This window comes from Spinacia oleracea, chromosome 2 (assembly GCF_020520425.1).
Source record: "Spinacia oleracea cultivar Varoflay chromosome 2, BTI_SOV_V1, whole genome shotgun sequence".
Taxonomy (NCBI): Eukaryota; Viridiplantae; Streptophyta; class Magnoliopsida; order Caryophyllales; family Amaranthaceae; genus Spinacia; species Spinacia oleracea.
In genome coordinates, this window is record NC_079488.1 from 82596823 (window position 1) to 82620128 (window position 23306).

Consider the following 23306-nt stretch of genomic DNA (forward strand, 5'->3'; position numbering starts at 1 on the left):
TGCCGAAAATCCTGCGAACATATAATTAAATAATTGCATGAATTTGCAAATAATTACCACGGCATTAATTCACCCCTTTAATTCCTTGCAAATTTATAAAATTTATCCATGTTAATTATAATTGATTACGCAATTAAACAAGAGGCTTGTGATACCACTATTAGGTTATGAACAATCCAATTGACATGGGGAAAAACCATAATTGACAGAATCCATGTAAATCACATAATCAAATAGCATACTATGATGCATGCCTACCCTTAGCTGCTCCCGAACCGAACAAGAACAAGTATAGAGCTCCAAATGTTGCCCCTCTGTTGATAGTCCACGGAATCCGCCTTAAACTCTACTAACTAGAATCTCAGTATAAGGTGTTTAGGATTTTGGGATCTCACTTTCAGGTAATTAGCAAAGTCACAATTCTCCCTCTCTTGATTTAGAGTCACACGTGTGGATTGGTGTGATTATGAATTATATGTTGAAAAGTATATTATAAATATTTCACCCTAGGTTCATATTTATAGTGTATGGAATATTCTAGAATGTCCTTAACCCTATTAATAACTTAATAAATTTAGTTATATTATGAATCAAACACTTTAGAATCCTAATCCTAACAAAAGCCAGTTGCTTGTCGCCTAAGTAACTTGTACAACAAGTTGTCTTGGCACACAAGTAACCGTGGGCTGCAAGCCTTGGCGCTGCTCATGCGCACGTGGCACGCTGGTCTGCGGGATGGCGCTACTGCCTTGGCGTTGGGTTGCTACCTTGGCGCAGGCCCATGTGCGCTAACCTAGCATTGGCGTTGGGCTGGCTTGCGATGGCCCATGCGCTGGTGCCTTGGCTGGCGCGCACGCTCTCCATGGCCGAGTTGCACGCATCCCTTGGCCCGTGCTTCCGGCTCATGGATCGAGCTTCGTTTTTACTCGATATCCGATTCCTGCAATATTTTCGATTCGTACAATATTTTCGTTTCTGGCAATATTTCCGATTCCGATAATATTTCCATTTTCGGTAATATTCCCAATCTGAAAAATATTTCCGTTTCCTGCAATATTTCCGATTCCGATAATATTTCCATTTCGAACAATATTTTTGTTTCCGGTAATATTTCCGATTATAGTAATATTTCCTTTTCCGATAATATTTCCATTTCAAACAATATTTCCTTTTCTGGTAATATTTCCGATTATGGTAATATTTTCATTTCTGATAATATTTCCGATACGAACCATATCTCCGTTTCTGGGAATATCTTCGTTTCAGACAAATATTCTCGACTTTGCTTTTTGATGGTTTGTTTAGCTCCCACTGAAACCATATCCATCATATCATTTCAGATTATCCATTTTGAGTATTTACTGAATATTATATCCACCTTAATACTTGATCCATTCACGAGCTATTTGTGTGATCCTAGGGTTCAGTTAAGAGTAAGATGTGGCATTAATATTATTAATTCCACTTGAACTAAAGTTGCTTCTAGCTAGGCATTCAGATCACTTGATTTCATTGAATAATTAACTTGTTTAATTAATATTGAACCGCATTTATTAGACTTTGCATTAAATGCATCAAATGCAAATTTAGACAAAGAGCATTATTTCCTTCAGATCTGATGACCCTAATTGACATGCACCCCTTGTCAAAATTCATTCCTCAAACCCAGCTAATCTCACTTGTTCTAATAGACAAGTAGGTCCCATTTGATCGTTTAGATTTTTTAATTAAAGTATTTTTTTGTGTGCAGAGAGAGTTATAAAGGACAAATAACGTACATGTCTATGAGATTCGGTTAAAGTCTTAGATGTCACCCCCTTTACTTTTTTACTAACTAAGGTAATTGACATTCACGGTTGAAAATTGTTTTTGTTTACTGTTAGAGCTGTTAAATTAAGTCTACGGTCGATTACAAATTGGTCTGAGTTATATCAATCATCGAGTAATGTTTTAAGCAAGGTCATTGTTCCCTAATGTACTAAATGATTCACTTTGATTTTTGTCATATATATTTATTTTTTGCAGCTGTAGTTACCAGCTAGGTCAATTATACTTGTAACCATTTTTATCTAAACTTATCAACCTTTATTTAAACTTTACCGGCCTACACTTATTTGAATTTATTTAAATGTGTTAATTCCAAAATTAGCATAAACAAGGTGAACCTTCCTAAATTTTTAAGAGTTTTTCTCCTCCCTGGAAAAATAAATAAATTAAGTTACGAAAAATAACAATGCTAGACATCATTCGGGATAAGGCACATACTCGATCACTAGTTTTTAGAAGTACGTACTCCATATGTTTCTATTTGAATGCAACATTTTTACTTCGACAATCTTCATATGCTAATTTTGACTTTATATTTTTACTCCATTTTTATTAGTATATATGGAGTATTTTTTTATTTTATTTTAAATGTAACAGTATATATGTAGATTGTTAGGTTAGTTACAATGCATAATTTCATAATATCAAAACTTTATAAATTACTAGCATAGTAGGTCGATAAAAATATTCATGATTAAAGTTACAGATTTACATGCACATGTACGTCAAATGGTTGTATTCGTGGGTGATGATAAAGGTCACAAGTTGCGACAACATTTAGTTTTCACAATCTTACGTGTCGCAGTTTAATTGGTACATATAGGCGCCACGTATGCTATGTGTTGTCAGAATATTTTTACTATCAATTCAATATTTTTACTAGGAAAATATGTAAATAAGGTAGTCGATATAAAGAAGGAAACAAATTAGAATATTAAGATTTTCCTACATTTTTTGAAATATGTATAATAGATTATATAAGTTAAATATTTTAGTTTCCAATTTAAATCATGACACATAAGCATGTCATGTCATCATTGTGACACGGCTTAAAGGTCGCATATTGCGACCTTTATCATTTACATTCGTGTATAACAAAGTGCATGTAGATCAATGAGAATGAGCGATGAACTGTTTTTTATTTTCTAATGCAAAGTGGTGCAATGTTTATAGGACAAAAGATATAATATGTCCAAATTAAAAGAATATCACGTATTTATGATGGATTATATGGTTGGAAGTTTGGAGTTGCTTAAGGATAAACTTTGTTGTTAAAAATAATCATGTATAGCCACGTGTCACAAAGGTAGATGAGATTGCTAATGTCTTGCTTGTTGGCACAATTGCATGCATATATTGAACGTTGACAAACCAAGAAACCCTAACTAGAATTTTAATTGGTAAAACTACACCGTTTTACGTCTCCTTGATAATTAATATAGATGATCTTCCCCAACCAAAATATAAGATAACTTATTTGTTGGGAAAATGTTGTAAAAGTTTCGTATTGCAAATTGACTAGAACAAAAAGTTTAATTCAGAAACCTTAAATAGAATATTGAGGACAACTATATATATAAACTTAGTCGCAATCAAAAGAAGTAGGTTCGAATTCATGGATCTTATATGGTTCTGCTCATTATGTGTGTTCGTGCATCTTTTCTTTTGGATCAAGCCTTTACCTTGGCCTTAGTCGTTCGATTCATTGTTCTAAAGGCAGCCTCCGATCCTCTTAGCTCCATTAAATAAATCCTAGATACGTTCTTTCGAAAAGGTCTTCATTCAGAGTAAATACGTCATCACACTAGATCACTTCTCCATTCGAATATGGAGTATAGTTTATGTTTCGATTCGTATCTCACTTTATATCATATTTCATGTCCTAATCAATACACTTCAAATATATTTCAAAATATCCTTCAAAATAAGGGTATCACACAGTTATATCCTATAATAAGTTTAAGTATATTCATTTAATTTCAGTGTGGAGAACGTACACCCTATATCAAATACACGTCTCTTAAAAAATTTAAAGGAAGGAATATATTTTTGAGCTTGATATGTTCTAAAAGAAAAGTCAAGACAACATCGATAAAAAGAGGCTAATTAAGGGGGGCATTGGCCATTGGGGGTGGTTGCATGTGTTGAAAAACCAAAGTCCTAGTCCTATCACTCCTGTGACGTGTGGAGGAAGTACAAATACATATCAGATATGTATGGGCAAATACATGACAAAATAAAAGACAAAATAGGAAAAAGGACAAAAAAGAAATTAAATGGTACTTTTTTAAACATAAATGGTACTTTTTTTTACAGAATGGTACTTATTTTTTACAGAATGGTACTTTTTTTTACATGAATGGTACTTCCTTTTTTGTCTTTTAGCTATTTGTCTTTTAGTTGATATGTGTGTTTCCACACATATCAGATATGCGAAAAAACAACCTCGTGACGTGTGTAGGAGAATGCATGAATGATCCACTTGACTTGCTATCATAATCAAATTAAATCATACTCAAGCAACGGCTGAAACCTTACCGGAGTCGCCACTTACGTATTATTAGTATCGAAGCTACGTTTGATCATAAGTTATTCACTGACACCCCAAATAAAAACAAAATTAGTTATAGAAATTTGTTATTCTTGACAATTTTTTCCTCCAGTTTACACTATATAATTTCGTTAATTGACGACACACCGGCTTTAACATTCTGGCTCTGACACTGTTATTGCTATAAAGTACTAATATTAATTATGTGTAGTAATAATGTGGAATAATGGAGGACCATTATGCATGGAGTGTTGGTACGGTGTATTCATTTGCTCTAAATATAGAATGAATTTCATGACTCATGAAGATTGAGGAGTGTAACTACCTATTATTTGTCAAATTCATCATTCATGTCAAATCAATTTTCAAATATGACGGCTTGCTTCTTGTTTCATACACTTTTTTTTTTTTTGGTGCGAATGAGCCACAAGGGCAATATAAATTACAAATGGGGGCGGGGGGATTCGAACCTGAGACCTATTGTACACAGGCCCTCAATCTTAACCACTAGGCCAAGACATCATTCTTGTTTCATACACTGAAACACCCCATACGCGCATTAGGTTTTAATTGCTCCGCGCTACATTATTAATCGAGTTCATTATGAATATTTTTTTCTCTTCCGTGAATGAGCTAGCCGTAAGGGCAATACCAAATTACCAATTAATCGAGTTCAATTCATAGTTGTTGGTTTGATATTACTATTTGGTAACGAGTTTGTGTATATTTTCACATTTTACTAGTAGTATAAGTGTATAACCAAGGCCTTTTCTTTTATTTTCATTTGGAAGGCAAGTAAGAAAAAATAATACCCTTGTATGTTTGTACCATGTATAATTCACATGGGTGTAAACGAGTCGAGTCGAGTACTACCATGTTTATGTTTATGTTTGTGTTTATGTTCATTTAATTTAGGCAAACTCGAGCCCGAGCTCAATCCCAATCTTTCAACCGAGATAAAAAATCAAGCTCGGTTCGATTAACATATTTTTTGTTCGTGAACATATCGTTTATTAATCGACTCGTATTCATAAACAAGTTTTTTTTTCCTTAAACAAGTTTTCGATCAGCTTTGCGCTTTACGATTAACCATTTGAAAATATAATTTGGAATGTGCCCTAATTTAGTAATTTTAATTCAAAAATATTTTTAGTCTATGATATATTCTTTTTTAGGTAAAAAAAATCAAATTACGTTTTTTTTTATCTATAATAAAAATAAATTATGTGTAGCAAATTTGATTATGAACATAAACCGGCGAGCTTGTTCATAAACATAAGTACACTTGTTTCTCCACCAATACACTTGTCTCAATCTTATATTATTTTGTTTCAAATGATAGTGTGCAAAATGTTATATTTGAAGTGTATAGGTGTCCACGTTTTCTTTTATATTATCACATACTCCCTCCGTCTCTTTTTGTTCTTTATGTTTTTCTTTTTGGGTGTCGCGAAATGTTTTTTACATCTTCCTTTATATTATCACATAAATGGTTTAATATTCTATCAAAAATTCCAATGAATATTTTAACCAATTAAATTCTTTGGGTCATTTAATTTCTCACACTTTTCCTTTGGGGCATTGAATTTTTCTCATTTTTTCAATATCAGAATATTGATAAAAGTGAAAACATTATAAATAAACATAATTTGTCTTGTTTAAATAAAAAAAAATAGAGGAATATCAATGCACATCAATTAGCCGTTAAAACGCGTGCAAAAGACCATATGCAAAAAACAAAAAAAAGACGAAGGGAGTAAATGCTTTAATATTTTTATCAAAATTTGTGTTCAATTATTATTTTAACCAATTAAATTCATTGGGTCATTTAATCTCTTACATTTTTCCATCGGGACATTAAATTTTTCTCATTTTCCCAATATCGAATTTTTGATAAAAGTAAAAAAATTATAAATAAACGTAATTTGTCTTATTTAAATAAAAACAAATAGATGAATCTCAATTCAAATTAATTAATCGTTAAAACACATGCAAAATATCAAACGTAAAGAAGAAAAGGAGAAGGAGTGAGTATGGCAATTTCTTGTACTTTACTTACATACAAATATGTCAAAATTAATAAAATGGAGTATCAAAATTAGTTTACGAATAACCTCTACTGGTTAAGTACTTAAGTGGTATGCCTACTTGGTTAGTGCCTAGTGGTAGCAATAACAAAACGTGACGTAAGCAGAGAGTGAATGCGGTCGGCCATCCATTAACTTAGATTAAAGAGGCGGCAAAAATAGGGAATGGCTTAAAACGAAAAGATGGTGATTGCTCAAATTTAAAAAGTAGTTGGCGGTTTGATGACCAAAGGGAACACCATAACACACGGTCGTTTATGGGATGACCAAGGTCAAAAAACACTTTTATCATGTAGAGTTGTTACCGTATAAAAAATTAAAAATGAATATTTTTCGAGGTTATAATAAGAAGGTAAAAGTCAAATTATTGAGTATGGTTAGCCTGTAATGTTATGATTTTTACATGAGAAAAGAGAAAGGATAAACATTATTAAAAAATTATGAGAGAGGAGAAGTATCGAAGAATGAACATCAATTAGTCATATGCCTCATACTCATAACTAGGGGTGTTAACGACTAGACTCTAGTTTGCTCGTGAACTGCTCGATGTTTGGCTGAGACAAAGCTTGGTTAGAGCTCGATTCGAGCTGGGTATGGATCGAATTCTTAATGAATGAAAACTCATGAAAGACTCGAGCTTTTTAAAACTAATATTTTTAATAAAATAATATTTTTAATAAAATAATAGAAACACATGAAATTCTTGATAAACATGATTCTTAATTGAGTATTGATGACCAAACTTCAAGACGACTCGAACTATGTTAAAAGTCCCCAAATAGAGCTTAGTTTCTCATGCTAGTCGAGCTTCAAACTAAAACCTAAATAAATAAAAACCCCTTTAAAATCCGACACATGACTAATTACTATTACAAGTCACTCAACTTAACCCTTATAATCAAAGCTTAAACCAACAATAATCCTCCCTCCCTATAAGGGTGCTTCTAAGCATCTTCATGTTCTTGCTTAGATGTGTTGACCAAAACACAATTCCCAAGGTCCAAACTCCAAAGGCATCATATTATCATATCATAGGTGTGTGTACAAACTTGGTCAATAAGTAGTCACATCTATTGCAAAAGTTACACAAAATTGAAAGCTATCTATCCACAATCCCAAGTTAGTTGGGGTGTTCTTCCTTCCTATGGGAGGTCACCCAAAACATTTATTGCTAACCTAACTATAATCTCCATTTTTTATTTATTTATTAATAAAAAAGCCTGTAAATCACTGGAGATTATGTACTACTAGCCTACTACTACTACTTTCATCTTCACAACTATAATTCTCTTTGAATTAAATGCTACTTTTATTTTATTATTTTTTCAATTTTCTATTTAATATATTTTTTTAATAACGCAGCTTCCTCGGTGAAGTTGGTTGAGAACTCACCTATTGATGTATCCGAACTCCATCAATTACATTATGCTTGAGAGTGGAATTCACATACCATCCTCTTGCTCTTATATTGACCTGTGTAACTGAGCTAATCTAACCTAATATAATCGTTAAGTAGGGTGAAATGAGATTCCCTTACCATCCCTTACTCTTAAGTCATTGACTTGCATAACTAGACTGGACTAACCTGATAGTTGAACCGTGATATAATCATCAGTTTAGTAGGGTCCTTATTCTTTATGATATAAAAATGCATTTCAATAAATATTTTTTTTTTTTGACATTGAAGTTAGTTGCGTCATCTCTTACAAATACGCCCAATATAAAACTGACACTTTCATACATTCATTTCATTCATTCATACCCACTTCTCTCAACAAACTACCCAACTTTAGGAGAGAGAAAACACATAAATTGTTAAACAAATTCCCCATTTTCTCATCTTTCTGATCAAACAAACAAAATCTAAGCCAGCCATTTTCTGGGGTTTTTTCAATGTGTTCTGCAAGAAACAGGGGAAAACAGGGGAAACCGATGGAAAATGGGGACAAATTCTGTGATGATCACAACAAAAAAAGCGACGAAAAATGTACCCAAAAGAGTAAAAATGGCAGACTATTAAGCTATAATGAGTTGCCTGATTATATGAAAGATAATGAATTCATTCATAAGTATTACAGAGCAGAGTGGTCGTTCAAGCAAGCTTTTTTCAGCTTGTTTCAATGGCATAATGAGACCATTAATGTCTGGACGTGAGTATCACTGACTTTAATTTTAGATTATTTTTCTGGGTTTTTTCTGAGATTGATTTTGATGGGTTTTGCTTAATTTCTCGGTGGATTTTTGATGATGAGGTTTTGATTTGATTTGCAGGCATTTACTTGGGTTTGTTCTGTTTGTGGGATTGACTGTTGTCAATGCAGCTCATGTAACACAAGCTGTTGATCTTTTTGGAATTCTTAGGTAATGTTTAATTTGATTGTTTATTGGCTTTTGATTATGTTGTTAATCATGTGTTAATTGACTAAGATTAGTCAATTTGGTTATTTTGATCATAATTAGCTGAATTAAGTTTTTGTTTTTGAGGGAAAATTAGCTGAATTAAGTGAGTTCATTTGATTTTAGATCATTTTTAAAGTTAATTTTTGGAAAAAATGAAGTTGACAAACAAAGTTCATAAAACAAATTTCAAATTTATTGAAGTTCACTACTAGGGATCATGAGTTTTAGTCCAAATGGCGATAATTTAGGATTTTCTGGACTAGATAACACTTAGGAGGGTAGTTTTGGAATAAACATAGATCAATGGGACACCCTAATATGAGATATAGTTTTGAAATACATCCAAAATCCTGAAATCCCACAACTTATGCATGAAATTTGTATTTTATCTCAACACAATTCCAATCAAGGTTTACAAATAATAATGTAGCTACTACTTTTAGAAGAAAAAAACCTAGTATATTTGCTTCCTAGAGGCCAAAAATTGACTTATTGGGTGGTGGTTGTTGTTTGTTAAGCCATATTTAACTGATATTCTACATAGTACTATCTTGTAGTTATTTTGGGTCTTTGAGTAGGTAAACCAACTTAGGTTGTTGTTGTTGTTCATGTAATTAGAAAGTCTTTCAAGTTTCCGCGTGTTAATGAATAATTAATCACAGTTTAAGCAAGAAGATGAAGCAACAGATTACTGATATTCCTTGTAATAGAAATTAAGCAACATTGCTGTCCATCCAAAAATACTTGCATTTGACCAAAAATGTTAGCTTTTGCTTACAATAAATCCTTAAACTATGATCAAATTAGTGGGATATGGAATTAACTTTTCTAGTAATTTGTTCAAAAATTTCAGGAGTTATCCATCAGGAACAGGAAAAAACTCATCCCATGATTCTGCAAAACTCTTTATGGTAAGCAAATTCAGGAGTTATGTCTGTCAAAATGATGATTGAGGAACCTATTATCTTAGCTTGTATAAATGTGAATGGTTTCAGGGTGTGACAAACATGGTTAATTTGGAGAACATACCACATCACATGGGAACAGATGCAGTAAGATGGCCATTTTATGTTTACTTAGGTGGTTCCATGTTCTGCCTTTTGTCAAGCAGTGTCTGCCATCTCTTCTGTTGCCATTCCCACCACATGAACATCTTACTCTTCCGAATGGACTACACCGGGATCACAGTCATGATCATTACCTCGTTTTTCCCTGCTATTTACTACATCTTCTTGTGTGAACCCCTTTGGCAATTCATCTACCTTGGAGGGATCACTGCCTTCGGGGCCTTCACTATCGCAACCCTACTCTCTCCTACTCTCTCCTCAGGGAAATGCAGGAACTTTCGTGCAATCCTCTTCGTGTCCATGGGTCTGTTCGGGCTTTTTCCTGCTGTTCATGCTTGTATCTTGAATTGGAATAACCCAAGAAGGAATTTGACTCTTGCATATGAGGCTGGTATGGCATTGTCTTACCTTGTTGGGACCGGATTCTATGTGACCAGGATCCCAGAGAGGTGGAGGCCTGGCTGGTTCGATCTTGCAGGGTCTAGTCATCAGATTTTCCACGTGTTCGTGCTGTTGGGTGCTCTTGCTCATTATGGTGCTGCCCTACTCTTCATGGAGTACAGAGACGCCGTTGGATGTGGACAATGACCTCCATAAACACTTGAAATTCACCTTGTTAATTTATTCATCTTCATTATATTCCATAATTTATTGTAAGCTTGATTATATATTGGTAAAATTCATAGGAATTGTAGATAAAGTAAACAAAATTAATCTATTCATTTGTTAGCTGTTCAAACCTCTGAGCAGTTTACAGCAATACAACATTCACATTTGTTTCTGTTATCAAAAACAGTTTAGTTAAGTTGAGTAAAATTCAGCTCAACAGAACACGGCCTTGTACAACTAGGAACGCGAAAACAACAAGTAATTGAACAACAACAGCACTTGTAATAACATGTTGCAATCATCTCAAACCTCTTGTGATCCTCCTTTGGAAATGTCCTGCATCAATTGCAGACTCAACGACGACCTGCAATACTATGTTTTATCCTACAACAACGATGCTTCCCCAGTTGTTCAACCAGAAAAACAGAAGTAAGATAATCCTGCCCGAACTCAGAAAACGCCTCGATTTTAGCCATCTCCTTACCCTGAATCAGGAGCTTCAACTCTTGAGCCCACTCAGGAAACATCCCTGCAAAACCTTCTTCTATCAGTAGCGCCTCGGCTGTCTCGGTATCCTTGTTCGTCATAGCAAACTTGTCCATTTGAAAGAACCTGTTATAACTTGGTTTAACACCCACCCACTTGATCTCAATTGTAGCTCCATACATTGTAGCCCTTTTCTTCCACTCAACACCCAACTGTCTTTGCAATTTCGGAGGGAACTCGGCCAACGGATGTCTAAGGAAAGCGAGGACCTTTAATGAGTAGGGATCACAGTCTGTAAGAGCACATATAGGAACGTTCACCAAATCGGCCTTAAGCTTCCTAAGGAAGCAATAAGTGGCTAAATCACGATCCCCTTTCACAACCACACAACGTGTGTCGCTCTTCTGATGAAAATTGAAGCTTGTTAACAAATCCTCTAACCCTCCCTCAACTCCAAGCCATAAGATCACGAACTTAATCTCAGGATCCTTGACAAACTCGGTACTAGAAAGACCCTCCGGTAGAGGGATGGGACTCCCTGGAGGGTCGAGGGCATCGATGATCGTAGGCCTAGACAGTAGCGTATCCAGAACAATATATTAATTAGTTTTGCTTTTTTGTTGCAATAATGTGCCACAATGACAATACAAATTACTCATTTTGAAACTCTATTGATAGAATGTATTTTAGTGGATATGAAATACTTTTTGATAAATGAGTGAGCCTAAATTCTCCATTTTTTATATAGAGAAAAGCTACAAATTTTCAAATTTTATTAAACAAAAAAATCATATTTTAAGTGGGATCAGCAGCTTACATAGTAGATCCGCCCCTGGACTTAGAGCCGGTTTTCTTGTATCGAACCCCAAAGAAAGTCCCACCCCCACGCTTGGCGCGTAAGGGGCCGACATCATTGTACTTCCGGCGATGCTCAGAGGTGAACATGGCCCCGGGAGTAACGTACCCGGTTTCGTGAGCCCTTTCGTCCTCGGAGTCCATGTCGAGCTGACCGTCCTCTAGGTCATCAGACAACAATGGTGCCTTGCCCTTGTTTTTGTGGGGAGTTATTATAGAGGTAGTACTAACAACCCTAACAATAAAAGGTTGTGTAGGGTTATCCCAAAGACCATGACATACACTCTCAAGGGTACATTCATTGTAAGGACCAAACTTTAGGGTACCCCAAGAAACACTCATCTTATTAGTAGGGATTTTTGTAAGGCACTTGACTTGATCACGTAGGTTACCTATGGTGCAACCCCAATTAAGGTCTACAAAAAGCTCCCTCTCCGTCTCCGTCTCGGCCTCGACGAGGAGGACTCGAAGACGGAGGGTGAGGTACACGGTGGAGCTGACCGAAAGAGAGACCGTGTCGAGGGGTTCGAGAGGGCCGTAAGGTGAGGTGAAGTGTCGAGGTGAAGAAAGTGAGGGTGGAGATGGTGAAGGGAAGAGGAGGAGCTGTTGATACATAGGGATGCCATATTTTTCTAGGACAAGTGTCTTGAGATCATTGATCGTGGCGTCGGGGTCGGGGTCGAGCTCGGTCGCATAATCGGGTTTTCCGGATAAGGGGACTACGGTGATCTTCATCTTCGGAGGTGGAGATTGAGGCCGGTTTTGGTGTTTTGAAGGATTCAAAAGAGGGGATTATGCAAACAATTTGATGGTTTGTTTTTAAGTGTTTTTTATAGGGTGCCGAACACTTGGTTGACTTTTATTATATTAGTAACTAAAACTTGGGGACCAAGGCTTAATAATTGGGGGACATGTTATACAAATTATAAAAAATTAATTTTCTTAAAGTACCACAAATTAACAATACTTCAAGTGTATATTTTCTCTTATATATTGAATTTGCTTACCATAATTGGTAAAGTAATAAAGGGGTGATATTTAAAATTTGGGATGAAATTCCGTCTACACTATTTATCCTCTTGCTAGATATACTTATAATTCGACAAAAAGTAAAAATCTTGTGTTTCTAGGGAGCAAGTCAAAGATCATGACTTCCCCTCTAATAAAAATCGATGAAAGCTCCTCCAGAAAACGACAATTGATGCTAGGATTTAAGAAAGAGGAGGGGGGGAGGGAGGGAGTTTTTGTTATATTTCGCCAAAACAAATGAATTCCGATAAAATAAGTTTAAAAAAGATAAAAAAAAAAAATCACACATAAATAAGTTTATGTGAGATAAGTTTATGCGACACAAAACAATTGATTTTTATTTTAATTTTTTCATATAAGTTTAGATACTAACCGGTCGTTTTGTTGATAGTAGGAAGTAGAACTTCCTAGGAAGAAACTTTTTCCATGAATAAGCATTTCCTAGAAATTAGGTGATATTGTTTGGTTAAACATGGGAAATAAATTCCCATGGGAAGTTCTACTCACCTAGGAGAACCAGGTAAGCAACTTCCTCCATTTTGTAGGAAGTAGAACTTCCTAGGAAGTGTGACTTCCCATATTTTTGTCAACCAAACAAACCTAAAATCTTCCACTTCCTAGGAAGTTTTTCATGTCAACCAAGCATCACCTAAAAGTTCAAACATAATAAGTCTATAAAAACGGAGCGTAAATTCACTAATGATGTACGCATCATACATCCTCAGTGTTCTTTTTAGAAGATTATGAAAGCTTGAGAATTTTGCCAGACTAAGAACTGGAGGTCTCACTCCAGAACTGAAAGTCTGAAACCACCACATAGAACATAAGTTACAGATACCGGAAAGAGTAAAACGACCATGAATCTGAAGAAAATCAACTGTACACCTTGAGAAAATTACTAAAACATGAAATGAGGAAAGAATTCAGGGAAGGGGAAGAAACGGTGCAGGTATAACTGATTTGCACCTTTATTATTACACTTGTGTGAGTATAATTATATATTGATTATTCAGAGACTAATCCAACTAAAAAGTATTGTGGTTCGAAGTAGATGGAAAGCAGTACATGATGATTGTGGGACTTGACCATACAGCAGATAGACGTCTGATCAGACTCTGGAATCTCCGAGTTTTGTCACCATGGACTGTATTTCGGAGCTGCTGCACCCTTCTTTCACCTCTCCGATATTGGGGCTGTCAAGCGACACGACATGTGATAGAGGGTAGTTTCTGTTGCTGTGGAGAGATTTAGACGCGGTGTTGCTGACTCCCTTCAGTATTACGGTCTTATGGACTCCACCAAGCAAGCCTTCGTAGTCGGTGTCTCCACTTTCTCCAACAAAAACCACCATCTTTGACAAATCAACCCCCCACCGAACAAATAGATACCTGAACATCAATGGGTTCACGCAAAGGTTACAACATTTTCAATTTTCCTACTAATTTTCGACTTCAAATAAACCAACATTTTCAATTTGTACCTGAGGGCTTGAGAACGGGATGCTAGTACTGGAATCACATTCATTTTAGTCCCGTTCTGACAATAAATCACGTGGCAGCGAAGAGCCTGAATTCTCATTGATTTGCGGAGCTCCTTGCTAGGGGGAACCTGCAATGGGCAAAGCAATAATATGATCATTGAAATCAACTATTCTGTTACAACAACTTATAACACCATTTCACAATTTCAGCATTTGAAAGATACCTTATCTTGGTTCTTTATTTTGAAAGCAAAGCAATAATCCGTAGAAACTTCATCATCTTCGGTGACAACCTGTTCTTCGTTGTCACCTTTCTTTAAAGTAATGGAAGCTGCCCAGCGAATCAAAGTCCTTCGAAGGCCCTCTCCACCCCACCTGTATTCAATATGTGAATGGTAATCTGAATCTGCTACGATAGGACTCTCGTCTGGAGTCACAGACGAATAGTACAAATCACTTCCGCTGTTGCATATGTATGCATCAAAATCGTTAAGATTAAAGGTTTTTGATAGCAGATATGACTGAATCTCAGGCATTGAATAGGAGGTTGACAGTATAAACCCAATAGAACCTTCAGTCTTCTCCTTACCAGCAGCATCAAATATTCTCCGAATAATATCAGAAAGTCCATCTTCGTAATCCCCGTCTACAGCAATAACATATATATGTTTCCTCCTCCTAAATGCTGGATATTTACTAGAATTAGCCTGATCTAATTTATCTGAAACCCTAGCCTTCCGACCATCTTTATGAGCACCATTTGACCATGACATTACAGCATTCTCAAAATTGTTTTTGCCATCATTTCCGGGACTGTAAACATCTTCACCTTTTTCTCCATCTAATGATAACGAGAACTTCAAATTTAAAGATATATCTTTTATGTCTCTTAAGGAATCACTTGGAGATTCAGGCTCGTTCTCGTCAATCCCTTCATCACTACTTCTTTGCCACTGAGGCTGTCTTTGTCTGCAACTGGCTATTCGAGATAAGTATGTCTTGCAATGCTCAGGCCACGAGTACAGATGAATATTTTTCAGTCCATTCTGCCGGCATTTTGCCCACAATTGCCTATCTGCGACAAGCTTCAACAAAGCAGTAGCTATAGACTGCTGCTCATGAGGATCCACCAGGAGGCCATTATCAAGAACCTGTCACAGTTTTTATCAAAATAAAAATTCAGATGAACAATTAATACAGTCTAAAAGTAAAAAGGCATCAGATTTCAGAACAGAGAACTGGTTCCATCAGCTACTTACCCTCTGGATATCCACAGGACCTCCATTTTGTGTAGCGACCATCGGTAAACCATGAGCTGCTGCCTGCAAGAATTAATAAACGCTGACTAAAATCTAAGGACAAAATTATGTGCGGAAATCTTTATGAAAAATATTGCCAAATTAAATATGTACCTCTATTAGAGTCAGCCCGAATGGCTCAACAAAAGCTGGATTTATAAAGACTCCCTGCACAAATACAAAAAATGATACTTTTGGAAAGAGGATAATTCAAGAGTATTCTCAACGACCTTACACTAGTATTACTAAACAAAGTAACCAAACATTACTAGACACGATAAGGGATTATACAAAACTATAAAATGTAGTTAGTTTAGCAGAAGTACCTTAGTCTTTGCTGCCAAACGATAAATTTCAGGGACATCAGCTTGGTTGTGATGTTTGGGATACGCTACTTGACCATAAAGGTCGTATTTATCAATTAGCTTAAGCACTGACATGAGAACTGAAGAACTAGTGCTAGACATCTCGTCTATACCATCCCGGTTACCCATAATAAGAGTCTGAAAATATCAAATCAAGGAAATCAAAACATTGCGGAGATATACTTCATACCATTAGTAAGTCAACAAAAAAACACGGTATCATGGCAAGAGACATACAAGATTAGCTAGCTCCCTTAATGGGCGGCATTCTCCAAATGCTTTGACCAAGGTCGTGATGTTCTTCTTTGGGTCAGGCCTAGCAAGGGCAAGGATCATTGGTTTTCTTGGGTTAGAAAAGAAGCGCATTATCTGCAAAAGAAGATAAAATGGAAACAAGACAGTTCAGTGTAAGGGTGTAAACAGGAGCAGAACTTTTGAGAAAAAAACGAAATTATGTGTTACTAAATACAATAGGAGCGGAGCATTGTGCTAACCTCAGCCCAGATAGGCGGATCAGGTGATGTGGGATGTTCGTCACTTTCTTCTGTTTCACCATCCATATCATCCTCATGTGGAACAATATGATGAAACTCCATTCCAGGAGGAATAACCTGCAGAACATGAAAAATTTTCAAAACCAAATAAAAGAGGTCACGTACAGAAATAAGCAACTCAGCAACTTGAAAAAAAACATGTTTTCCTAAGTTCAAGGAATCCTCCAATCACAAAATTATTCATTGGGAAGGGCTTTGTAGAATTCAGATGATGCCATTCAAAACTGATCACATCTGATCAGTGGAGATCTTTGAGCCAATGTGTGTCTCATCATGTGTCCTAAATAATTACATCTTGCTACATCGCCAGCTTAAAAAGAAGATTGTTATTAACAAGGACTACTAAGGAAAGGTTTTCCTGAACTTTAGTTCAAACTTCAAAGAAGGATCAACAAGACTAAAGATAGTCCAGATTACAGTTGTCATTAATCTCATAATCTAAGTGGTTATTCAAGCATCAAAGATTCAGTTGACAAATAAAACCAGTAGCCACTGGCCATAAACTTTAAATTAAATGACTACTAATGTTAATGGAACTTACAACCATACGGGGCATGAACCTTCCATAACAGTTTACACCACGCTTCATCCTTGCTCGGAGTTTACGTTCTAGCACCGGCTCAAAACCATCATACAGCCGCCACTGCTCTTCTATTTCTTGTCTTGTACTAGTTATGACTATCTCAGAAGCATCAAGTGATAGCTCTTCGGCTTCTATCCTACGCATCATTTTGTATGTATTATTTATGTCCTCTTTAGACATTCGGCCCTGTTTGAGGAGCTGCTCTAACTTGTCTCGGCCAAGAGAATGCCCCGTTAAAAGCATAGGAACATTTAAGGCACCAGACAGCAGAGCAGCAGAATCACCAGCATCAGCATAATGTCCATGAATGGCAACTGGCCAAACTGTTTCCCCACCACCAATATGTTCACCTAGAACTTTGGACATCTGAACTATGTGGTTTAGAGCTCCATCAACAAATTCAGGAATGTGTGGCCAAAGCTCTTCTTTTGGTATATACTTATCCCTCGGTCCAAATGGTATACGAACAATGTAAGCACCACTGCTCTCCCCCATCTCCTCATCATCATCATCATTATCATAACCATTGGAATCTAATCGATTAAGCATTTCAGTAGGCTCACCATAACTCCAATCCACTTCAGGAGATGAAACTTGCCTAGTTAGCAAATCAACTCGGTAAACTCCTGGCATTGAACCCAGTGCTCTTGCAAGCTCAACTACATACTTCACCTGTAATCAAAAGGCACAAAATCCATAATTTCAAGTCTCTTAGTAATGAAATGAAGTTATAGATCACAAGATCTTGCTGAATTATTGTTACCTGACCACCAGTATCAGAATCACGGCCAAGTTCCATGTTTTCACCTCGTATTAAACCATGAAGACTGCATTATACATACAGATGGCAAGTCAGTGTTTGAATTATATAAAACCACACTACCAAAAAAATAATTCATTATGCACTTATATATTACAGTTAATGATCTGCAAAAAATATTCAGCACAGATCTAAAGCATCCCTGAATTTAAGAGAGAAGATACGAAAGTTTAACATACTAATTACCGTCAAAACTTGGACTTATATGATTCTGGTGACAAATATTTACTCAACTTCTTCCTAAATGAATAGCATTTAAAGATACTTTTTCTTGATGTGTAAATCACTGCAGAAATTACTGCTATAACTTGAAACCCTGAGGAATCCAAAGATAATACGGAGTATATTCTTTGATTCTTCAGTTTATCCAGCTTACATCAAAACTGTCCTCACTTTTTCGTCTGGTTGATTAAATATTTCTATTGATCAAGCCATTAAAGCAACCTAGGATTTCCGATCATGACTGAATCTTCGAGATTAGAGAATGGTAGGTTCCACAGAATCTGGTTCTGAAGGTACAGTGACTTCTCATGAAGTGTACCTTCATCATGCTGACCATTCAAATTACAATTTCAACCACTGGGTATTTGGAAATAGTCAAATAAGGTTTCTCTCGAATCCAAGTTTGTTCTCATGACTCTCACTCGCTCTCTTAATAACAAAGTTGTGGTACTATTCAATTGTAAGAAAGAGTGTATGTATGAAAGTATGTCAAGAGATATAAAAGCGAAGCTCTCCGCGTGGTTCAAAAACTAGTTCACATCATTAAACTCTGATGCAACATATTACCTTATCAAAACAAGATAGAGTTTTTTCCCTTTTTGCTGACTAATCCATGTCTCCATGGCATCAAGAGAATTTATTCTTGGCAACCTAGCACGCGGTGTTTCACCATGAGCTGAAACATCCTTCTCTCCCTCTGACAAGTCCTCCGACATCTCAGCAGTTGCTTCTCGACGACCTCGCTCAAGCTCCATACGGCGTTTCGCCTTTCGCTGAGATTCTTCATTCTCAAGCTGTACATCAAGCCAAAAATGAAAACCACATATACATACCAAGCAAAACTACACCGAGCATCAAATACCAATATAGTATTCTACAAATCAATGCAGAGTTGACTTAAAGGTCAAATGAAAGATCAAAAGTCAGTAAAATGAAGCTAAGTAATAATACTATGTGAAGTACTTTATAATCAAGAAAGTCAAATTAACCCATTAAACACCCTTTTAAACACAATAATAATAATATACATTGATTGAAGTGTCAAAATCAGTAAAGCACCCTTGTCAATATTCCTTAGTTTTCCATGATGGTGAAATTACTAGTCCAAGATTTGACTCTCTCACAACTAATGGATATCAATTCACAAATCATGACATATTCCAGTAACACAAATCTCATATATCAGTTCCTATATAAACCTCCCACTTTTTCGCTTAGCTAAGTACACCCGGATGTATAATGAACCCTCTCGATTCCGATAACCATGATCAACCAAACATGCAGCTCAATAATCAAACACCCAGATCATGATTATAAAAGCCCATCAAGGTAAAAACCACTACTTTTTTTTCTAAAATTTGCGGTATTTCAGTAACAGTATCTCTCTCTGTGATTCTCAAATTATACATTATTAACAAATGTAGAATTTAGCCCAAGAATACAAATTTCCTCCAAAGTTCATATCTTATAATGACATTTAAAAATCAACCAAAAAAATATCAAATCAAATCAAAATAAATACCTGCTTCTTCTGGCGAGCCAAATTCCAAATTCTCCAACACATATTTTCCAATCGAGTGTTCCTCTCTTGAGGACTCCTCGTTGCTTGTGCCTAAAAAAACACATCAAATCATCAAAAATCAAACCATTTTTTCCACATCAAACTCAAAAATTATAATCAAATCAATCAAATTTTTAAAAAAAAAAAAAAAAAACAGAAACAAAATCACAAAAAGTTTAAAAAATCAGAAAAAATTACCCGAACCCATGAGCGATGAAGATCAGTTTCATCGTAACCAGTGATAACTTCTTCAACAAAGTAACGAGTAGGACTAAACCTGCCTCTTTCTCTCAATAACAGAGATGATTTTGCATCATCAAGGCCAGGACCCACATCCAGAATTGCCTCTAAATAACTGTTTATCCAATCATTTCCCGCCATTTCTGGCAATCAATAATCACTAAAGAAGTGTGATCTTCTTCTTTGTTGTTTGTCTGAGTTTTCTGGGTTCCTTTTCTTTTCGGTAAAGGGTATAAAAAGGACACAGAGAGAGAGAGAGAGAGAGAGAGTGAGTGAGGTGGAGATGAAGAGGGTGATTTCATTTTGGGGAGTGTGTGGGAGAGAGATTATTGTGTCTAATTGTGGTAATTTTGGTAATGCAATAATAATCACTTATTTCCACTAAAATGAATAGTCACGTTTGATAGTAAAAAAAATTAAAAAAATTATACTCGCTATGTCTCTTAATACTCGCACCGTTTTGACTGGACACGCTTGTCAATGCATAACTTTGATCACCAATATCTTTAATTACATATTATAAAATTTATAAAAATATTTATATTTTGAAAATATATGTAAAGATGAAACCAACAATATATTACTTCATATACTAACATTTGTTTTCATATACTAGAAATAAATTAGGGTAAAAGTGAATTATGTGAATAGTACAAAAAGTCAAAACGGTGCGAGTATTAAGGGACAGAGGGAGTATGAAAATTTCAAGTGATAGATTAGATTCTGCTACATGTACAACTAGTGTACAAAGCATCTTGTACACTATGTTTTTCTATTGGTTGAAATGGCATATTTATTGTCTTTCATTCTCATTTTTTAGTGGGTTTGATGATGTGTCAACAAATTAATGATAGTGTACAAGAGAATCTTATACACTAGGTATACATGTAGCATTTTCCTGATAGATATGAACAAATTAACTACAGTACTCTATAATGAAGCACTAAAATATACGGAGTATTAGCTAATTTGACTAAAGTTTCGAATATAATTACTCTAATTTAGTACTGAAAAATATGGAGTAATTTTTAATTACTTGGATATATGAGAGTTTTATAAAGGGAAAAGAAAAAAAATGATGAACATAACATGTAATTTGACAATGGTATTTCGTTTTTAATCACTTGAGAATTCTTATTCACCCGACTTTGTTAAACATCGTCATAAAATTTGTTACTATCATCCTAAAAATCTCAATCAATCATCTAAGTTTTCCACTCTCCTCCTTTACCTTTTCTATTATCGGTTATCTCTTTTATCGATCCGAGAAAGGAAATTGTGGAGTATTTAGCTAGCATATGCAGAACATTTAATTTCCTTTTTGTTTTCTTGTTTCTTTCCTCGAAAATCCTTAAACACACACAGATGCATAGTATATTAAATGTTTACTTATAACTATTCGTTAACACATACGGAGTATTATGTTGACGTTGAAGCAAATTGTCATCTTCATTATTGAAAAGTTAGTAGTTTTTACAACATTTACTATAGTGTGTATAACGAGTATTTAGCTAGCATATACGGAGTGTTTAATTTCCTTTTGTTTATTCGAAAATCGCATAATACATTCGAATACATATTAGAGATTTACTTATAACAAGTTACGGAGTATTAATCTTTATGCGGTGAATGGTGATGTGAAAGATAATTGTCATCTTTGCTATCCAAAAGCATAAATTATTTTTCACGACATCTAAGATAGTATAAATATAAAATGTAGTACGTACAAAGTGGAGTATTAATTTTCCTTTTTGTTTATATTTATGTTTCCTTTTTCGAAAATCTTTAAATACACCCAATGCATATTAGATAGAAGTTTACAATAATTCGTTAACTTTTTTTATTTTGCGAATCGTTAACCCGTACTAGTGCTGTAAATCAAATTCTGGAAATGGGTCCACAAATATGTCAGGATGAGGTCATGTTTTTCCACACACTTTAAGGAAGATGGATAGTCATTTTCCAATTTATTTTAATATTCCTATTATTGGACTGTACTTGCCCCTTTTTGCCACGTAACATATTTGGATTATTAAATATTTTTAGTTGAAATTAGCGGTTCGAGGATGAAAGAATACGACCAACATCAAGGAATCATTTGGCCCTTATACCATTTGGATGCTACAATTTGCCTCCCTCTTTTGTTTGTTACATTAAAATTTGTTAGCCCAATTTCTTAAAATGGTTTGACTTAACAATTAGAGGTCCACAACCCTTAATACGGAGTAGTGGAGTACTACATACTTGTATGAGATATGAGATATCGGATGTAATTCTAGATTAGTTGTTACACTTTTATTTTTCGTTCGTCCCAAATTAATTATTATATTTCTAAATTAGGAACGATCCCATAATTATTATATTGTCTCTCCTTCCCACTAATTTTTTTTTGTCCTCATCCCCTTTCTAATTCAATTAAAAAAATAGTGGAGCGCTAAACCCCGCCCCATTATTACTCACCCGCCCTATGTAGTTACTAAAATACCCTTTATTATGTTAGCTTTCTCTCTCCCCCATTTTACACCCACATTACTCTTAATCTCTCCATCAAACTTGTTAATAAATTTAGTTAATGTATTTTTGAAATTTAATGAATTTGGTTCGTAAATTTAATTAAAATCCAAAAATTTAAAACAATAATTTAAAGATATTTAGACTTCTTCGTTTTGAGCTTGGTCCATGGTAGAGGCTTCTGCGTTTTAAGCTCCGTCCACGATAGAAGCTTAAAGTGCAGAAGTCTCAACCATGGACCAAGCTCAAAATGAAGAAGTCCACGTGTTTAAACAAAATAATCGAATTTTAATTAATGATAATAATAAATATCAATCCGATTAATAATAAATAATAATAATGATAATAATAATAATAATAATAATAATAGAAATTAATTTGGTTCCCTCAATAATAAAAATCTAATTGATATTTTTGTAAAAAAATGGTACTTCACATAGGCTTTTTCAGTTTGAGCTTGCACCATGGTGAGAGCTTAAACAGAACGCAATTTAGAAGGTGGACCATGGTGCACATAGAGCATGGTGCACCTTAAGAACACTAGTATATAATTGAAAAAACATCTGGTTACGAGAAAAGAACATGAGTGTTTTTTTTATTTAGGTTTTTAATAAATAGTAAAATAATATATTATTTTTATAACAAAAAAGTGAAATATTATATCGCATTTTCTTTTACCGTTATTGTCATGTTCTTTTGCTTATGCACATATGTTCTTTTGGTGCACCATGGTGCACTATGCTCTATGTGCACCACGGTCC

At 35.0% G+C, this 23306-nt stretch overlaps 3 protein-coding genes across 3 annotated transcripts; 1 reads left to right on the plus strand and 2 right to left on the minus strand.

Moving 5' to 3' along the window:
- The first annotated feature begins 8204 nt into the window (after window positions 1–8204).
- Window positions 8205–10671, plus strand: LOC110777404 (heptahelical transmembrane protein 1). Its single transcript, XM_056837136.1, has 4 exons — window positions 8205–8615; window positions 8737–8826; window positions 9719–9776; window positions 9861–10671. The coding sequence occupies exons 1-4, from the start codon at window positions 8359–8361 to the stop codon at window positions 10518–10520; spliced, it is 1065 nt and encodes a 354-aa protein (XP_056693114.1). The 5' UTR covers window positions 8205–8358; the 3' UTR covers window positions 10521–10671.
- On the minus strand, window positions 10245–12704 carry LOC110777403 (uncharacterized). Its single transcript, XM_021982007.2, has 2 exons — window positions 11845–12704; window positions 10245–11597 (listed from the first exon to the last, which is right to left on the minus strand). Exons 1-2 carry the CDS (start codon window positions 12615–12617, stop codon window positions 10895–10897), a joined length of 1476 nt encoding a protein of 491 aa, XP_021837699.1. The 5' UTR covers window positions 12618–12704; the 3' UTR covers window positions 10245–10894.
- Window positions 12705–13775: 1071 nt separating this feature from the next.
- LOC110777402 (probable sucrose-phosphate synthase) lies at window positions 13776–20331 on the minus strand. The gene is made up of 13 exons (XM_021982006.2): window positions 19993–20331; window positions 19756–19845; window positions 18801–19027; window positions 17955–18018; window positions 17150–17863; window positions 16549–16665; window positions 16292–16423; window positions 16016–16192; window positions 15804–15857; window positions 15651–15713; window positions 14616–15542; window positions 14392–14519; window positions 13776–14299 (listed from the first exon to the last, which is right to left on the minus strand). Exons 1-13 carry the CDS (start codon window positions 20173–20175, stop codon window positions 14020–14022), a joined length of 3156 nt encoding a protein of 1051 aa, XP_021837698.2. The 5' UTR covers window positions 20176–20331; the 3' UTR covers window positions 13776–14019.
- Window positions 20332–23306: the final 2975 nt, after the last annotated feature.